At 44.1% G+C, this 12,458-nt stretch overlaps 1 protein-coding gene across 1 annotated transcript in view; it reads right to left on the bottom strand.

Annotated features, from left to right (window-relative positions):
• SVEP1 (sushi, von Willebrand factor type A, EGF and pentraxin domain containing 1) overlaps window positions 1-12,458 on the bottom strand; it is a 170,313-nt gene that overhangs the window by 32,386 nt on the left and 125,469 nt on the right. Inside the window, exons 40-42 of the mRNA XM_038402181.2 lie at window positions 11,893-12,048; window positions 3,660-3,723; window positions 448-621 (exon numbers count right to left, since the gene is read on the bottom strand). Of these exons, the coding sequence (XP_038258109.2) occupies window positions 448-621; window positions 3,660-3,723; window positions 11,893-12,048 (394 nt within the window). The remainder of the gene's footprint in view (window positions 1-447; window positions 622-3,659; window positions 3,724-11,892; window positions 12,049-12,458) is intronic.

Raw genomic sequence — 12,458 nt, 5'->3', positions numbered from 1 at the left:
GACTGCAGTGATTTCAGTTCCACACCCTCAAACAACCCAGCTGGGTCAGCACTGGCACCCTTACGACAAATCACTGCAGTGTGATATTCAAGACCCATATTCTATGATACAATAAAATTCAGATATTACAGGCCCAGCTTTCTCGTCATTTACCCCAAGGCAACCCCAAGTCATGCCATTTCAATATGCAACTGAATGGAGAGTTTGCTGCAGCATCTTTCAGACCAAAGCCTCCATCAGAGTCAAAGAGGAAACTATAACTCCTCATTTAGGCTTTGTCTGCAATGGCATTTTCCCTGATATTTCCCACCAATGCACTCCTGCTGGTGCAGCTCCACTGGTGGTAGCACTGGGGGAGCGCTTGTGTAAACCACCAATGGATTTTTACCCCTAGGTGGTCTAGCCCTGCTCTAGAATGGCACTCACCTCGCTCTGATCTGTACTTACGCATGCAAGAAGGAGCTGAGGGACTCCACCGTCTGTTAACATGACAGATTCTTCGGCTGGGTCCCTGTAGTTCAAAGCCTTGATTACAGCTGTAGAGAACTTCATCCCCAAATAGTAACTCCTCCCCATGAACGGATCCATTCTCTATCGATTCTGGTGGTCCACAGGAGATCCCTATACCACAAAATATGCTGTTTTAATCAGATGCCTTTACAAACTGCCTGTCTCAACCAAAACCCCTTCTTAATTTTCTCCTGAGAGTCCCCAGAAGAGCAATTAGAATGGAGGAAATGTAATTTTCATATATGCAGTATGTATGCAAATATTCCCAGATTATTCCATTCACTGGCAAAGACATCCTATAACAGCTAGCCCAGAATGCTGCCTGGGGCTTGCCAGGTACTCCTAAAAACAAATCTGATGTAGGCTGGCTTTAGCTGAAAGCATTAGAAAATCTCTTTACAGCTGCATGAATGATGTTAAACTTGAAAAGGAAAACAAAAAGCAAAATTAAGATTGAGGGTAAGTGTCTCAGGGTTGGTTTACACTTAAAAGTTATGTCAGCATAGCTACATCAGTCAGGGATGTGAAAAAACCCACACCTTTGACTAATACAGCTATGCCAACAAAACCCAGAGTGTTGACACAGCTGTGCGGATGGAAGAGTTGATGTAGCTAACGCTGTTTGGGAGATGGTGTTCCTCCACTACCAGACAAACTCCTTCGGTTGGTGTATGCTGTATCTGCAACAGGTAGCCACTAGGACTGTCAAACGATTAAAAAAAATAATTGTGAGAGATTAAAAAATAGTCGCCATTAATCACAGTTTTAATCGCACTGTTAAACAATAACAGACTGCCATTTATTGAAATATTTTTGGATGTTTTCTACATTTTCAAATATATTGATTTCAATTACAACACAGAATACGAAGTGCAGAGTGCTCACTTTATATTATTATTTTTGATTACAAATATTTGCACTGTAAAAAAGATAAACAAAAGAAATAGTATTTTTCAATTCACCTCATAAAACTTTATCATGAAAGTGCAATTTACAACAGACTTTTTTCATAACTGTTTTATTTTTGAGTGCAATGTAAAACTTTAGAGCCTACAAGTCCACTCAGTCCTACTTCTTGTTCACTCAATTACTAAGACAAACAAGTTTGTTCACATTTATGGGAGATAAAACTGCCTGCTTCTTCTTTACAATGTCACCTGAAAGTGAGAACAGGCGTTCTCATGGCACCTTTGTAGCCGGCATTGCAAGGTATTTACATGCCAGATATGCTAGACATTTGTATGCCCCTTCATGCTTTGACCACCATTCCAGAGGACATGCTTCCATGCTGAAGACGGGTTCCACTCGATAACAATCGAGAGCAGTGCAGACTGAAGCACGTTCATTTTCATCATCTGAGTCATGCCATCACCAGAAGGTTGATTTTCTTTTTTGGTGGTTTGGGTTCTGTAGTTTCCACGTTGGAGTGTTGCTCTTTTAAGACTGCTGACAGCATGTTCCACACCTCATCCCTCTCAGATTTTGGAAGGCACTTTAGATTCTTAAACCTTGGGTCGAGTACTGTAGCTATCTTTAGAAATCTCACACTGGTACCTTCTCTGTGTTTTGTCAAATCTGCAGTGAAAGTGTTCTTAAAACGAACAACGTGTGCTGTATCATCATCCGAGACTGCTATAACATGAAATATATGGCAGAGTGTGGGTAAAACTATGGAGTAGGAGACATTCAATTCTCCTCCAAGAAGTTCAGTTACAAATTTAATTACCACATTTTTTTTTTAAACAAGCGTTATCAACATGGAAGCATGTCCTCCAGAATGGTGGTCAAAGCATGAAGGGAAAAACGAATGGTTAGCATATCTGGCATGTAAAAACCTTGCAATGCCAGCTATAACAGTGCCATGCGAACACCTGTTCTCACTTTCAGGTGTCAATGTAAATAAGAAAGGGACAGCATTATCTCTTGTAAATGTAAACAAACTTGTTTGTCTTAGCGATTCACTGAACAAGAAGTACGACTGAGTGGAATTGTAGGCGCTAAAGTTTTACATTGTTTTGGTTTTGAGTGCAGTTATGTTTTGGTTTTGAGTGCAGTTATGTAAAAAAAATAATTCTACATTTGTAACTTGCACTTTAACGATAAAGAGTTGTATCCAGTACTTGTATGAGGTGAAATGAAAAATACTATTTATTTTGTTTATCTTTTTTACAGTGCAAATATTTGTAATTAAAAATAATAATATAAAGTGAGCAGTGTACATTTTGTATGCTGTGTTGTAACTGAAATCAATATTTTGAAAATGTAGAAAAACATCCAAAAATATTCATAATAAATTTAAACGGGTATTCTATTATTGTTTAACAGTGCGATTAAAAGTGGGATTAATCACGACTAATTTTTTTAATCTAGTTAATTTATTTTTCGTTACTCGCTTGAGTTAACTGCAACTAATTGAGAGCCCTAGTAGCTAACTACAGTAGTACAATAGCTATGTCAACACAGGCTCAGTAATGTAGACATAACCTTCGTAAATGAAAGACATTTAGGGCCTAATTTTCACACTGCTGAGCACCCACAATTCCCATTGACTTCATGTGACGCCACAAGGTCAGCAACAGCCCTGAATGTTGCCTTAAATTGTAAAACTGTTTACATTTGGGGTGTGCCCTTAAAATTGAACAGTTTTTGGTTACATTAACCCAAGCTTTATCCAAGTACACTGGCCTTCCTATCTGTGATTGGATATCTTTTTCTTGGAGTTTTAGAAAGGGCCCTTGACTGGTCTCACAGTTAAATAATAGTTACCCAAAGCTTCACTCAGTTAAACTGCAGAGAGGAGGTGTCAAAATATAACAAACAGGTCCCATTAACCAAACCAACCCATTAAGGTGTCTCAAGTTGGGAACCCAAAAATTAAGGCACCAAAAATCACTGGTCACCTTTTGAAAAGCTTTGTCCAGAAGTGCTGTTTTCTTGGAGAAAACAAAAAGTATGTGTTGTGGTTTATTTAACAACAACCTTATATTCAGACGATAGCAATTTTGCAAGGAGATGTGTCACATTAAAGTTTTATGTGCGTTGTGACAGTTTAAGTAACAGACAAAGCAATCTGAACATTAATACTTATCTGCCATATAAAAATATTCCCAAGCCACACTAGACATACAACACATTAATTTAGAACTCACTTCTGCACACTGGTGTGGCTCCACTCCATAGTTTGTTTCCTTGGCAGATACGTTCTGCATCACCCTATCACACAAAAGGAAAAGGATCATGAAACAGCATAAAATCATTAGGATTGTGTCATTACTGCACTGCAAGAGAAGAGAATCAAAGCTGCTCTCATTTTTTCAGGTTTCAAAGTAGCAGCTCTGTTAGTCTGTATTCACATAAAGAAAAGGAGGACTTGTGGCACCTTAGAGACTAACACATTTATTTGAGCATAAGCTTTCGTGAGCTACAGCTCACTTCATCAGATGCATTCAGTGGAAAATACAGTGGGGAGATTTATGTACATAGAGAACTTGAAACAATGGGTGTTACCATACACACTGTAACAAGAGTGATCACTTAAGGTGAAAAGAAAAGGAGTACTTGTGGCACCTTAGAGACTAACAAATTTATTTGAGTATAAGCTTTCGTGAGCTACAGCTCACTTCATCAGATGCATTCAGTGGACTTAAGGTGAGCTATTAGCAGCAGGAGAGCTGGGGGGGGGGAAATCTTTTGTAGTGATAATCAAGGTGGGTCATTTCCAGCAGTTGACAAGAACATCTGAGGAACAGTGGGGGGTGTAGGGGGGCAATAAATATGGGGAAATAGTTTACTTTGTGTAATGACCCATCCACTCCCAGTCTCTATTCAAGCCTAAGTTAATTGTATCCAGTTTGCAAATTAATTCCAATTCAGCTGTCTCTCGTTGGAGTCCGTTTTTGAAATTTTTTTGTTGAAGAATTGCAACTTTTAGGTCTGTAAGCGAGTGACCAAAGTGATTGAAGTGTTCTCCAACTGGTTTTTGAATGTTATAATTCTTGATGTCTGATTTGTGTCCATTTATTCTTTTACGTAGAGACTGTCCTGTTTGACCAATGTACATGGTAGAGAGGCATTGCTGGCACATGATGGCATATATCACATTGGTAGATGTGCAGGTGAACGAGCCTTTGATAGTGTGGCTGATGTGATTAGGCCCTATGATGGTGTCCCCGAATAGATATGTGGTCTATTTTTTCATGACCAGTCTTGACTCCTTTATTCTGCTATCCCTGTACATGTTCCTGCCTATAGAAATCCGTGTACCGAGGGAGAGCAGAATGCTTTAAAATCTTTGTGCCTTGCTGCGACCCCTTGACTGCTCTATACTTGCACTAGTTTGTCACTGTCCTCAATGGGAGGAAATGGGGAAAAACAAATGTGCCAAAACCCATGACATTCTCAGTCCTGGAGAGGGAATTTAAAAGATCAGCTGATGTTGCATCAATAGCACAACCAACCATGAACTGGGTGGGAATGCAGGATTTAGGGTGGGATCCAATATAACTTCCACAGAAAGAAGCAGGTGAAATCCAATGAGCGGAGAATTCTGTGCACATTCCGGGGTTCAGACCTTGGTAGATGAGAAGGGGCAGCAAGCACTTAGATTCCCGGGTTTCTTACTGTCACATCTAATAATTACAAAATACTACTTAGCACTTTAAAGCACTTTTCATCTTCAAAGCACTTTACAAATGTTCACTAATTAACTCTCACAAGACCTCTTAGAGCCAGGTCAGAATCTCCACTGTATGGATGGGGGAACCAGAGGGAGAGGGTAAGTGTCTTTCTCAAATCTGTAGAGTGAGTCAATGTCAAAGATAGGATCAGGATTTAGTGACTGATGTCTCCCAGACACGTACTCTGAGCAGTGGATTGTGTCCAGCTCTGTAGAGGTTATTTATGGTGAAAGAAACAAAATAGGAGAGTAAATTGCCAGGTTGGTGGGCCTGAGTCTCTGCTCACATACACCTCATTTTACATCTGTTCTCCTCTGTTGACTCCAGTGGACTTTTTCATGGTTTACATCAGTGCAGCTGTGATGAGAATCCATGCCACAGTGTACTCATTGCACCTGCTTCTCTCCCATTTTCACTCATTTTTGTGTAAATCAGGAGTAACTGCATTGAAGTTGATGGAACCACACTGGTGTAAAACCAGAGAGTCTGAGGGGAAAATCAGACCCTGTGAGTTCAGTCAGTCGCTAGAAATTGGGGCATACTCTACTCAGTTATACCAGCGTAAATGGGGAGTGACTCCAGTGGAATCAATGGAACTAATCCAGATTTGCACTTGTAACTGAGAACAGACTTTGGCCCACACAGCTCTGGTTAAGGTCTTTAATAAAAAAGCACTGACCGAGATTGTATCTGTAATTGTTTATAAGCATTCCAACAGTGTTTATTGCCATAGCAGCATTCCACAAACACTGACGTAGTTAGCCAGCCAGCACCCCTGTGAAGCAGGGAAATGGTGTCCCCATTTTGCAGCGGAGGAAACTGAAGAACAGAGAGATCAAATGACTTGCCCATGGCTACACAGGAAGTTAGTGGGAGAGCTAAAGTGAGAATCTAGATCTCTTGATTCCCAGTCCTGTGGTCTTTGTGCTCTAAACACAGGGTTGGAAATCCAAGACCATTCTGCATTCTCCTTGCCAGCAGTGTCTCACTTGTTTCCAAGAAGGTTTAGATGGGTCCTCACTCCATACTCATTTTATAACGCAGGAAAAATGGCCTAACTTACTCCTTTCAAACGCAGCTGGGCAGAGGTGAGCTCTGCAATTAAATAATACTGTACTTCTATCCCATCCCACTCACATGTTCTAGGCTATGTCACTTGTCCTCTTGCCTACATACTGTAGTACACTCTAATAGTTATGAGCACTTTTTCAGGACATGGCAATTAAACAGTCTCTTTGGTCACAGGACATTAAGTCCAACCTCTAGGTGTGCATTTTATTTCTTTCACAAGTTATGTCCATATGAACAGCCCCTATTACCAAGGGCAGGTGTTTACTTTAAAATATGCTTGTACTTAGGGCATCATGCCACAGCCGAGCATTTCAGAGCAGGGAGGCAAGACTGACACTAGGGGGTGTCGGTGGAATAATTTCTAGGAGCAGTACTATTTTTCATTTGGAAGAATTTTACAGTGGGTTTCTTCTGTCTTTGTCAGAGAGGTAGCTTCTGTCCTAAAATCAGTCCATTACTGCAGTTTGATCCAACTACCACCATAAAATATGCCTTCAGAATATACTGTGACAAAGCTCTGTCCTTGCATCCGTGGGTCCCGCGTTTCCTGGAGGATTTTGCTAGCCTCAGAGGCTCACTGTGACCCTGCATGTAAGCCTTCTCTTTTTAGAGACAAGGGTCACAGTCTACTGAGCCATTTTCATCATAAGCCAGCGAGGGAGGTGAGGAGAGGTTATCCTTCCTTGCATAGTCTCCCAGTCTCAGTGATTAATCAGGGGGCAAAGGTCTGTGTGGGGTAGCCTGGGCCCATCCTCTACTCCGGGCTCCAGCCCAGGGACCCTAATAGTATCAGCTATGGTAGCTGATCTTTTAGAAACAGGACATGTACAATTCCCTGGGCTACTTTCCCCACAGCAGACCTCACTTCCTCAAGCTCCACTTCACCCTTACCTCAGGGCCTCCTCCTTCCTTGTGCCTGATATGGTGTGTACTACTCAGCCTCTCCAACAGCACAACTTCCTCCCACAGCTCCTGACATGCCCTCCCACCTGACTGACTGGGAGGCTTTTAACTAGTTTCAGCCAGCCCCTGATTGGCTTCAGGTGTCCCAATCAATCTAGCCTTCTCCCTGCCTTCTGGAAAGTTCTTAATTGGCCCCAGGTGTCTTAATTGACCTGGAGCAGCTGCCATTTCACTTATCCTGGTACCAGGGATTTGTTTAGCCTGGAGCTAATATATCTATCTCCCACTACTTTCCTGTAGCCATCTGGCCTTGCCCAGTCACATATCTCCCCCCTCTGCTCAACACCATAGAGTTGGGCAACTTGGGATGCCAGGCAGTATGCTCGAGACAGACCATCAGCGTTGCCATGGTGGCATCCAGCCCTGTGCCATATGTGGAACTGGAATGGTTGGAGGGATATGAACCACCTGGTGACCCTTGCATTCTTTTCCTTATTCTGCTGTATCCACTGGAAGGGTGCATGGTCCATTACAAGAGTAAGGTCCGGGACCCTGGACCTTCCCATCCACGGGTATCCCATCAATCTCGGCCACCTCTTTCTTGGCGTTATCATATCTGGGGTCCTCCGCCTGGTCCCGCCCCAAAGTCTCTCTCCCGGGACTAACCTGCCCAAGCTCCCAGGGGCCGGCTTCTGCTTCTTCCAAAGGCTCGCCACTGTCATGGCTGGGGGCAGCTTCTGGCTCACCTTCTGTGGTGGAAGTTTCTCTGCTGCTCGCTCGCTGCTCGCATCCATCTGCCTACTAGGGAGGTCTTCTGGCCCTGGGTCAGGATCCAGGTTCCCAAGGCCTTTGTGGCCTTCCTCTCTTTTTTTTGTCTTCCAGGTCTTTCGGGGGGCTGAGAACAGATCCTGAGAAATCTCAGCGAACATCGGGGGTTGACATTCCCCTGGTGACGAGTCGCTGTCCTCAGGGTCCCCACCTCCCTCCAGCTTCTCCGGGTGGAGTAAATTATCAAACCCTGGATAGTCCCTCCCAATGACTACAGGATTTGGAAGTTTAGGAACTACGCCCACGATCACCTCAATGGGGTTTCCCTGAACCTCTATCTCCACTGGGATGGTGGGGTAATGGCTCACGGCCCCATGCACACACGTCACTGCTATGTGTTTGGCTCGTAGCAGCTGACTACTTTTTACCAGCTTACCCGATATGAGGGTGATAGCACTCCCAGAGTCCACAAGCGCTGTAGTCTCTGCTCCATTTATCCTCACTGGCCTGGTGTAATTATGTGGGGCTAATGCGACCCCCGCGAGGTGGATAAGGGAGCATGGGACCTCCCAATCCCCCAAGTTACATTGCATAGGCTCCTTGATGCTGGGACACTGTGCTGCTATGTGTCCCCACTCCCCACATGCATAACATCTATGATTGCTTTTAATCATTCCCCTATCCCGGGGGTTGGGAGGTTTAGTCCCGGGGTTCCCCCCACTCAGGCCAATCCCTTCATTCTGGGGTCCCTGCTGGTTTTCGGCCCCCCCTTTCTTCCACCTAGGACTCCCCGGGGGTTTGGCTGCCCAACCTTCCAGGGTTGGGGTCGGGTGCTTGCTTTGAAAGGGGCCTTCCTTGGGTAGTTGGGTCAGTTCCCTGGCTGTCATCCGTTTTTCTACCAGTGTGATCATCTCGTCGTACATGGATGGATCGTTCTGGCCTACCCATTTGCGGAGATCTGGTGGCAGTCCCCCATGTAATGGTCTATGACCAGGGTCTCCAAAATCTCCTCCGGCTTGCACATCTCGGGCTGTAACCACTTCTGTGTCAGGTGTATGAGGTCGAATAGCTGGGACCTTGGGGGTTTGTTCTCCTGGTATTTCCACTTATGGAACCTCTGGGCCCTTACCGCTGCCGTTACCCCTGATTGTGCTAGGATCTCTGCCTTCAGATGGGTATAGTCAGTGGCATCCATGGCAGGCAAGTCAAAGTAGGCCTTCTGGGCCTCGCCACACAAAAAAGGGGCAAGAATGCTGGCCCACTGCTCCGGGGGCCACGCCTCATGCTGAGCAGTCCTTTCAAATGAGAGGAGATATGCCTCTATGTCATCTCCTGACGTCATCTTTGGCAGACACCCAGTGGCCCTCAGGGTTCGCGTCCTGTCGGATCCCCGGGCCTGGGTGGTGAGGATCTTCAGCTGGTCCACCACCTCTCTCAAGAGGGCATGATCTTGGGTTGCCTGGCTCATCAATAATTGATTGGTTTCCTGCTGTAGCCACACAGACTCCTGTTGTGCCATTGCCTGAACCCGGGTGGCCTCCTGCTGGGCTGCCGTGGCTTGTACCAGAGCTCTTACAACCTCCTCCATTGTGGTACAAAGCAAACAAACAAAAACCAAAACAAAAAAAAATCCAAAAATCCCAGTGCACTTTTTTTTTTAAAACCTCTTTCTTCCGCCACGCTGTGAACGAAATCCCACCCCTGACACCAATTGTGACAAAGCTCTGTCCTTGCCTCCGTGGGTCCTCTGTTTCCTGGAGGATTTCGCTAGCCTCAGAGGCTCACTGTGACCCTGCACATAACTCTTCTCTCTCTAGAGACAAGGGTCACAGTCTACTGAGCCATTTTCATCATAAGTCAGCAAGGGAGGTGAGGAGAAGTTATCCTTCCTTGCATAGTCTCCCAGTCTCAGTGATTAATCAGGGGGCAAAGGTATGTGTGTGGGGGAGCCCGGGCCCACCCTCTACTCCGGGCTCCAGCTCAGGGACCCTAATAGTATCAGCTATGGTAGCTGACCTTTTAGAAACATAACATGTACAATTTCCTGGGCTACTTCCCCCACAGCAGACCTCACTTCCTCAAGCTCCACTTCACCCTTACATCAGGGCCTCCTTCCTTGTGCCTGATATGGTGTGTACTACTCAGCCTCTCCAACAGCGCAACTTCCTCCCACGGCTCCTGACATGCACACCCACCTGACTGACTGGGAGGCTTTTAACTAGTTTCAGCCAGCCCCTGATTGGCTTCAGGTGTTCCAATCAACCTAGCCTTCTCCCTGCCTTCTGGAAAGTTCTTAATTGGTCCCAGGTGTCTTAATTGACCTGGAGCAGCTGCCATTTCATTTATCCTGGTACCAGGGGTTTGTTTAGCCTGGAGCTAATATATCTATCTCCCACTACTTTTCTATAGCCATCTGGCCTTGCCGCGTCACAATACACATGTTGTTATTGTAGGGTTCCATTTTTTGCTAGCCTCCCAATATCTTTAACAGATTTACAAGAGCATCCTTGTCTATCTTCTCCAGATCAATAGACTATTCACATCCTTAACGTAAAGCAGGTGTGTAAATATTTGGCTGGGGCAGGACCAGAATATTCAGCACCTTGCAAGATTGAGCCCTATCAGGCTGACTTAAATATTGTATTATTTTCATCATTATTATTTATATTGCAATAAAGCCTAGGACAAGGACCCCTCTCTGCTAGGCGCTGTACAAACACAGAATGATGACAAAAAGGTCACTGCCTCAGAAAGTTCACAATCTAAGTATTTTCTGTTTCAGAACTGTTCCCTACTTTCCATCACTGTTCCTCACGTTACCATCACAACACCTCCCAGGCTCAGTGCAGGATTTGGCCAGGTTAAAAGGCCACTTTTCATAATTTATGGAAGAATCAGAAGGAGGTAAGTTTTCTAACTTGTGATAGGTTATGACTTGCAATTATCTTCTCAGTAACTGTTACTTTGTGAAGACAAAAAGAAAAGGAGTACTTGTGGCACCTTAGAGACTAACAAATTTATTAGAGCATAAGCTTTCGTGAGCTACAGCTTACTTCATCGGATGCTTTTCCGATGAAGTGAGCTGTAGCTCACAAAAGCTTATGCTCTAATAAATTTGTTAGTCTCTAAGGTGCCACAAGTACTCCTTTTCTTTTTGCAAATACAGACTAACACGGCTGCTACTCTGAAACCTTTGTTAAGACAGAATGGACTAATTATAAAAGCACGGGACAGAGCCTGAAGCATTGGACTTTGTGCCCTGCCCTGTCCTGCCCCGCCCCGAAGTAAATCTGAGCAAGCTGCTGCAACCACTTTGTCTTAGTTTCCTTAACTGTAAAACTGAGATACTATTTATCTACATGGAGGAATATCTGAGGCTGAGATCACTAATGTTTGTGAAGTGCTTTGAGATAGTCAGGTGGAAGGTGCACAAAGGGAGCTGTGGAGTCATAGCAGGAGTGCTGAACTGAGCTGGGGTTGAGGAATCTGAGAAATAAGTCTATGCTTTCATTCAGTAGATCCAAGGGTGAGAAAATAACTCTCCATTTTGGTTTCTCTTTGCAACACCTTAACAGAATCCACCGATTAATAAAAAGCTGCATTTGCTAAGGGCCAAAACAACCTTCTCTTTTTACAAATCCCTCCCCTCCCTCCACCCACTTCTTGCATATGAATTGCTGACCAGTATTTTATATTTGTCTGAATTGTAACCTGCTCAAGAAAGGGTAATGGTCTTTTGAAGTGTTTTGTAAAGCTCCATCCATATGTGCAGCATTCTATAAGCAACAGCACCAACAACAAGAAAAAGGTATAAAGGTTCAGCAGAAGTTAAGAAAATAATCAGTAAGGAACAGCCATAATACATTCTACTAAACAAAGTGGATAAGCAAGAATAATAAAGATGATAATACAAGGGTTAAACCTAATAGTATTGGTACATATACTGTGGATTCAGTGGACTTACTTGTAATTCATAGCCAGCATTGCATTGATAAAGAACCGCATCCTTGTAGCTGTAACTAGCACCAACCACGGTTCCATGTTCTGGGGTTTCTGGTTTCCCACAAGACACAGGAACACAGATATAATCAGAAAACGATGGCACCCAGCTGCCATTGTGCTAAAAAACAACAGAAAACATATTTGTAGGGCTTGTTAGCAAATGTAAAAATAATGAAAAGAATTTATCATTTTATACGAGAAATAACTATTAAATGAGAAAATCAGAAAACATGTGGGAGAGAGATCTACCGGTACAGAGATGGGCAATAACTCTCATTTATTATTATTTGCACTAATGTAACGTTCAGAGGCCCCAACCTAGATAGGGGACCCATTGTGCTAGGCACTGCACACTCACATAGAGGTGCTTACAGAGAAAGGGCAGAAGGGGAAACAGAAGCTCAGCAAGCTGTGAAGGGAATTGCTCAAAGTCGCACAGCAGGTCAGTGACCGAACCAGGAATGGAACCCAGCTCTCTAGACTCCTATTCCAAGGCGCTACCCGCTAGACAACAATGCTGACTCTCCA

This window comes from Dermochelys coriacea, chromosome 5 (assembly GCF_009764565.3).
Source record: "Dermochelys coriacea isolate rDerCor1 chromosome 5, rDerCor1.pri.v4, whole genome shotgun sequence".
Classification (NCBI taxonomy): Eukaryota; Metazoa; Chordata; order Testudines; family Dermochelyidae; genus Dermochelys; species Dermochelys coriacea.
The sequence above is the reverse complement of the archived record's forward strand: the minus strand, read 5'-3'. Positions and strand labels throughout refer to the sequence as shown.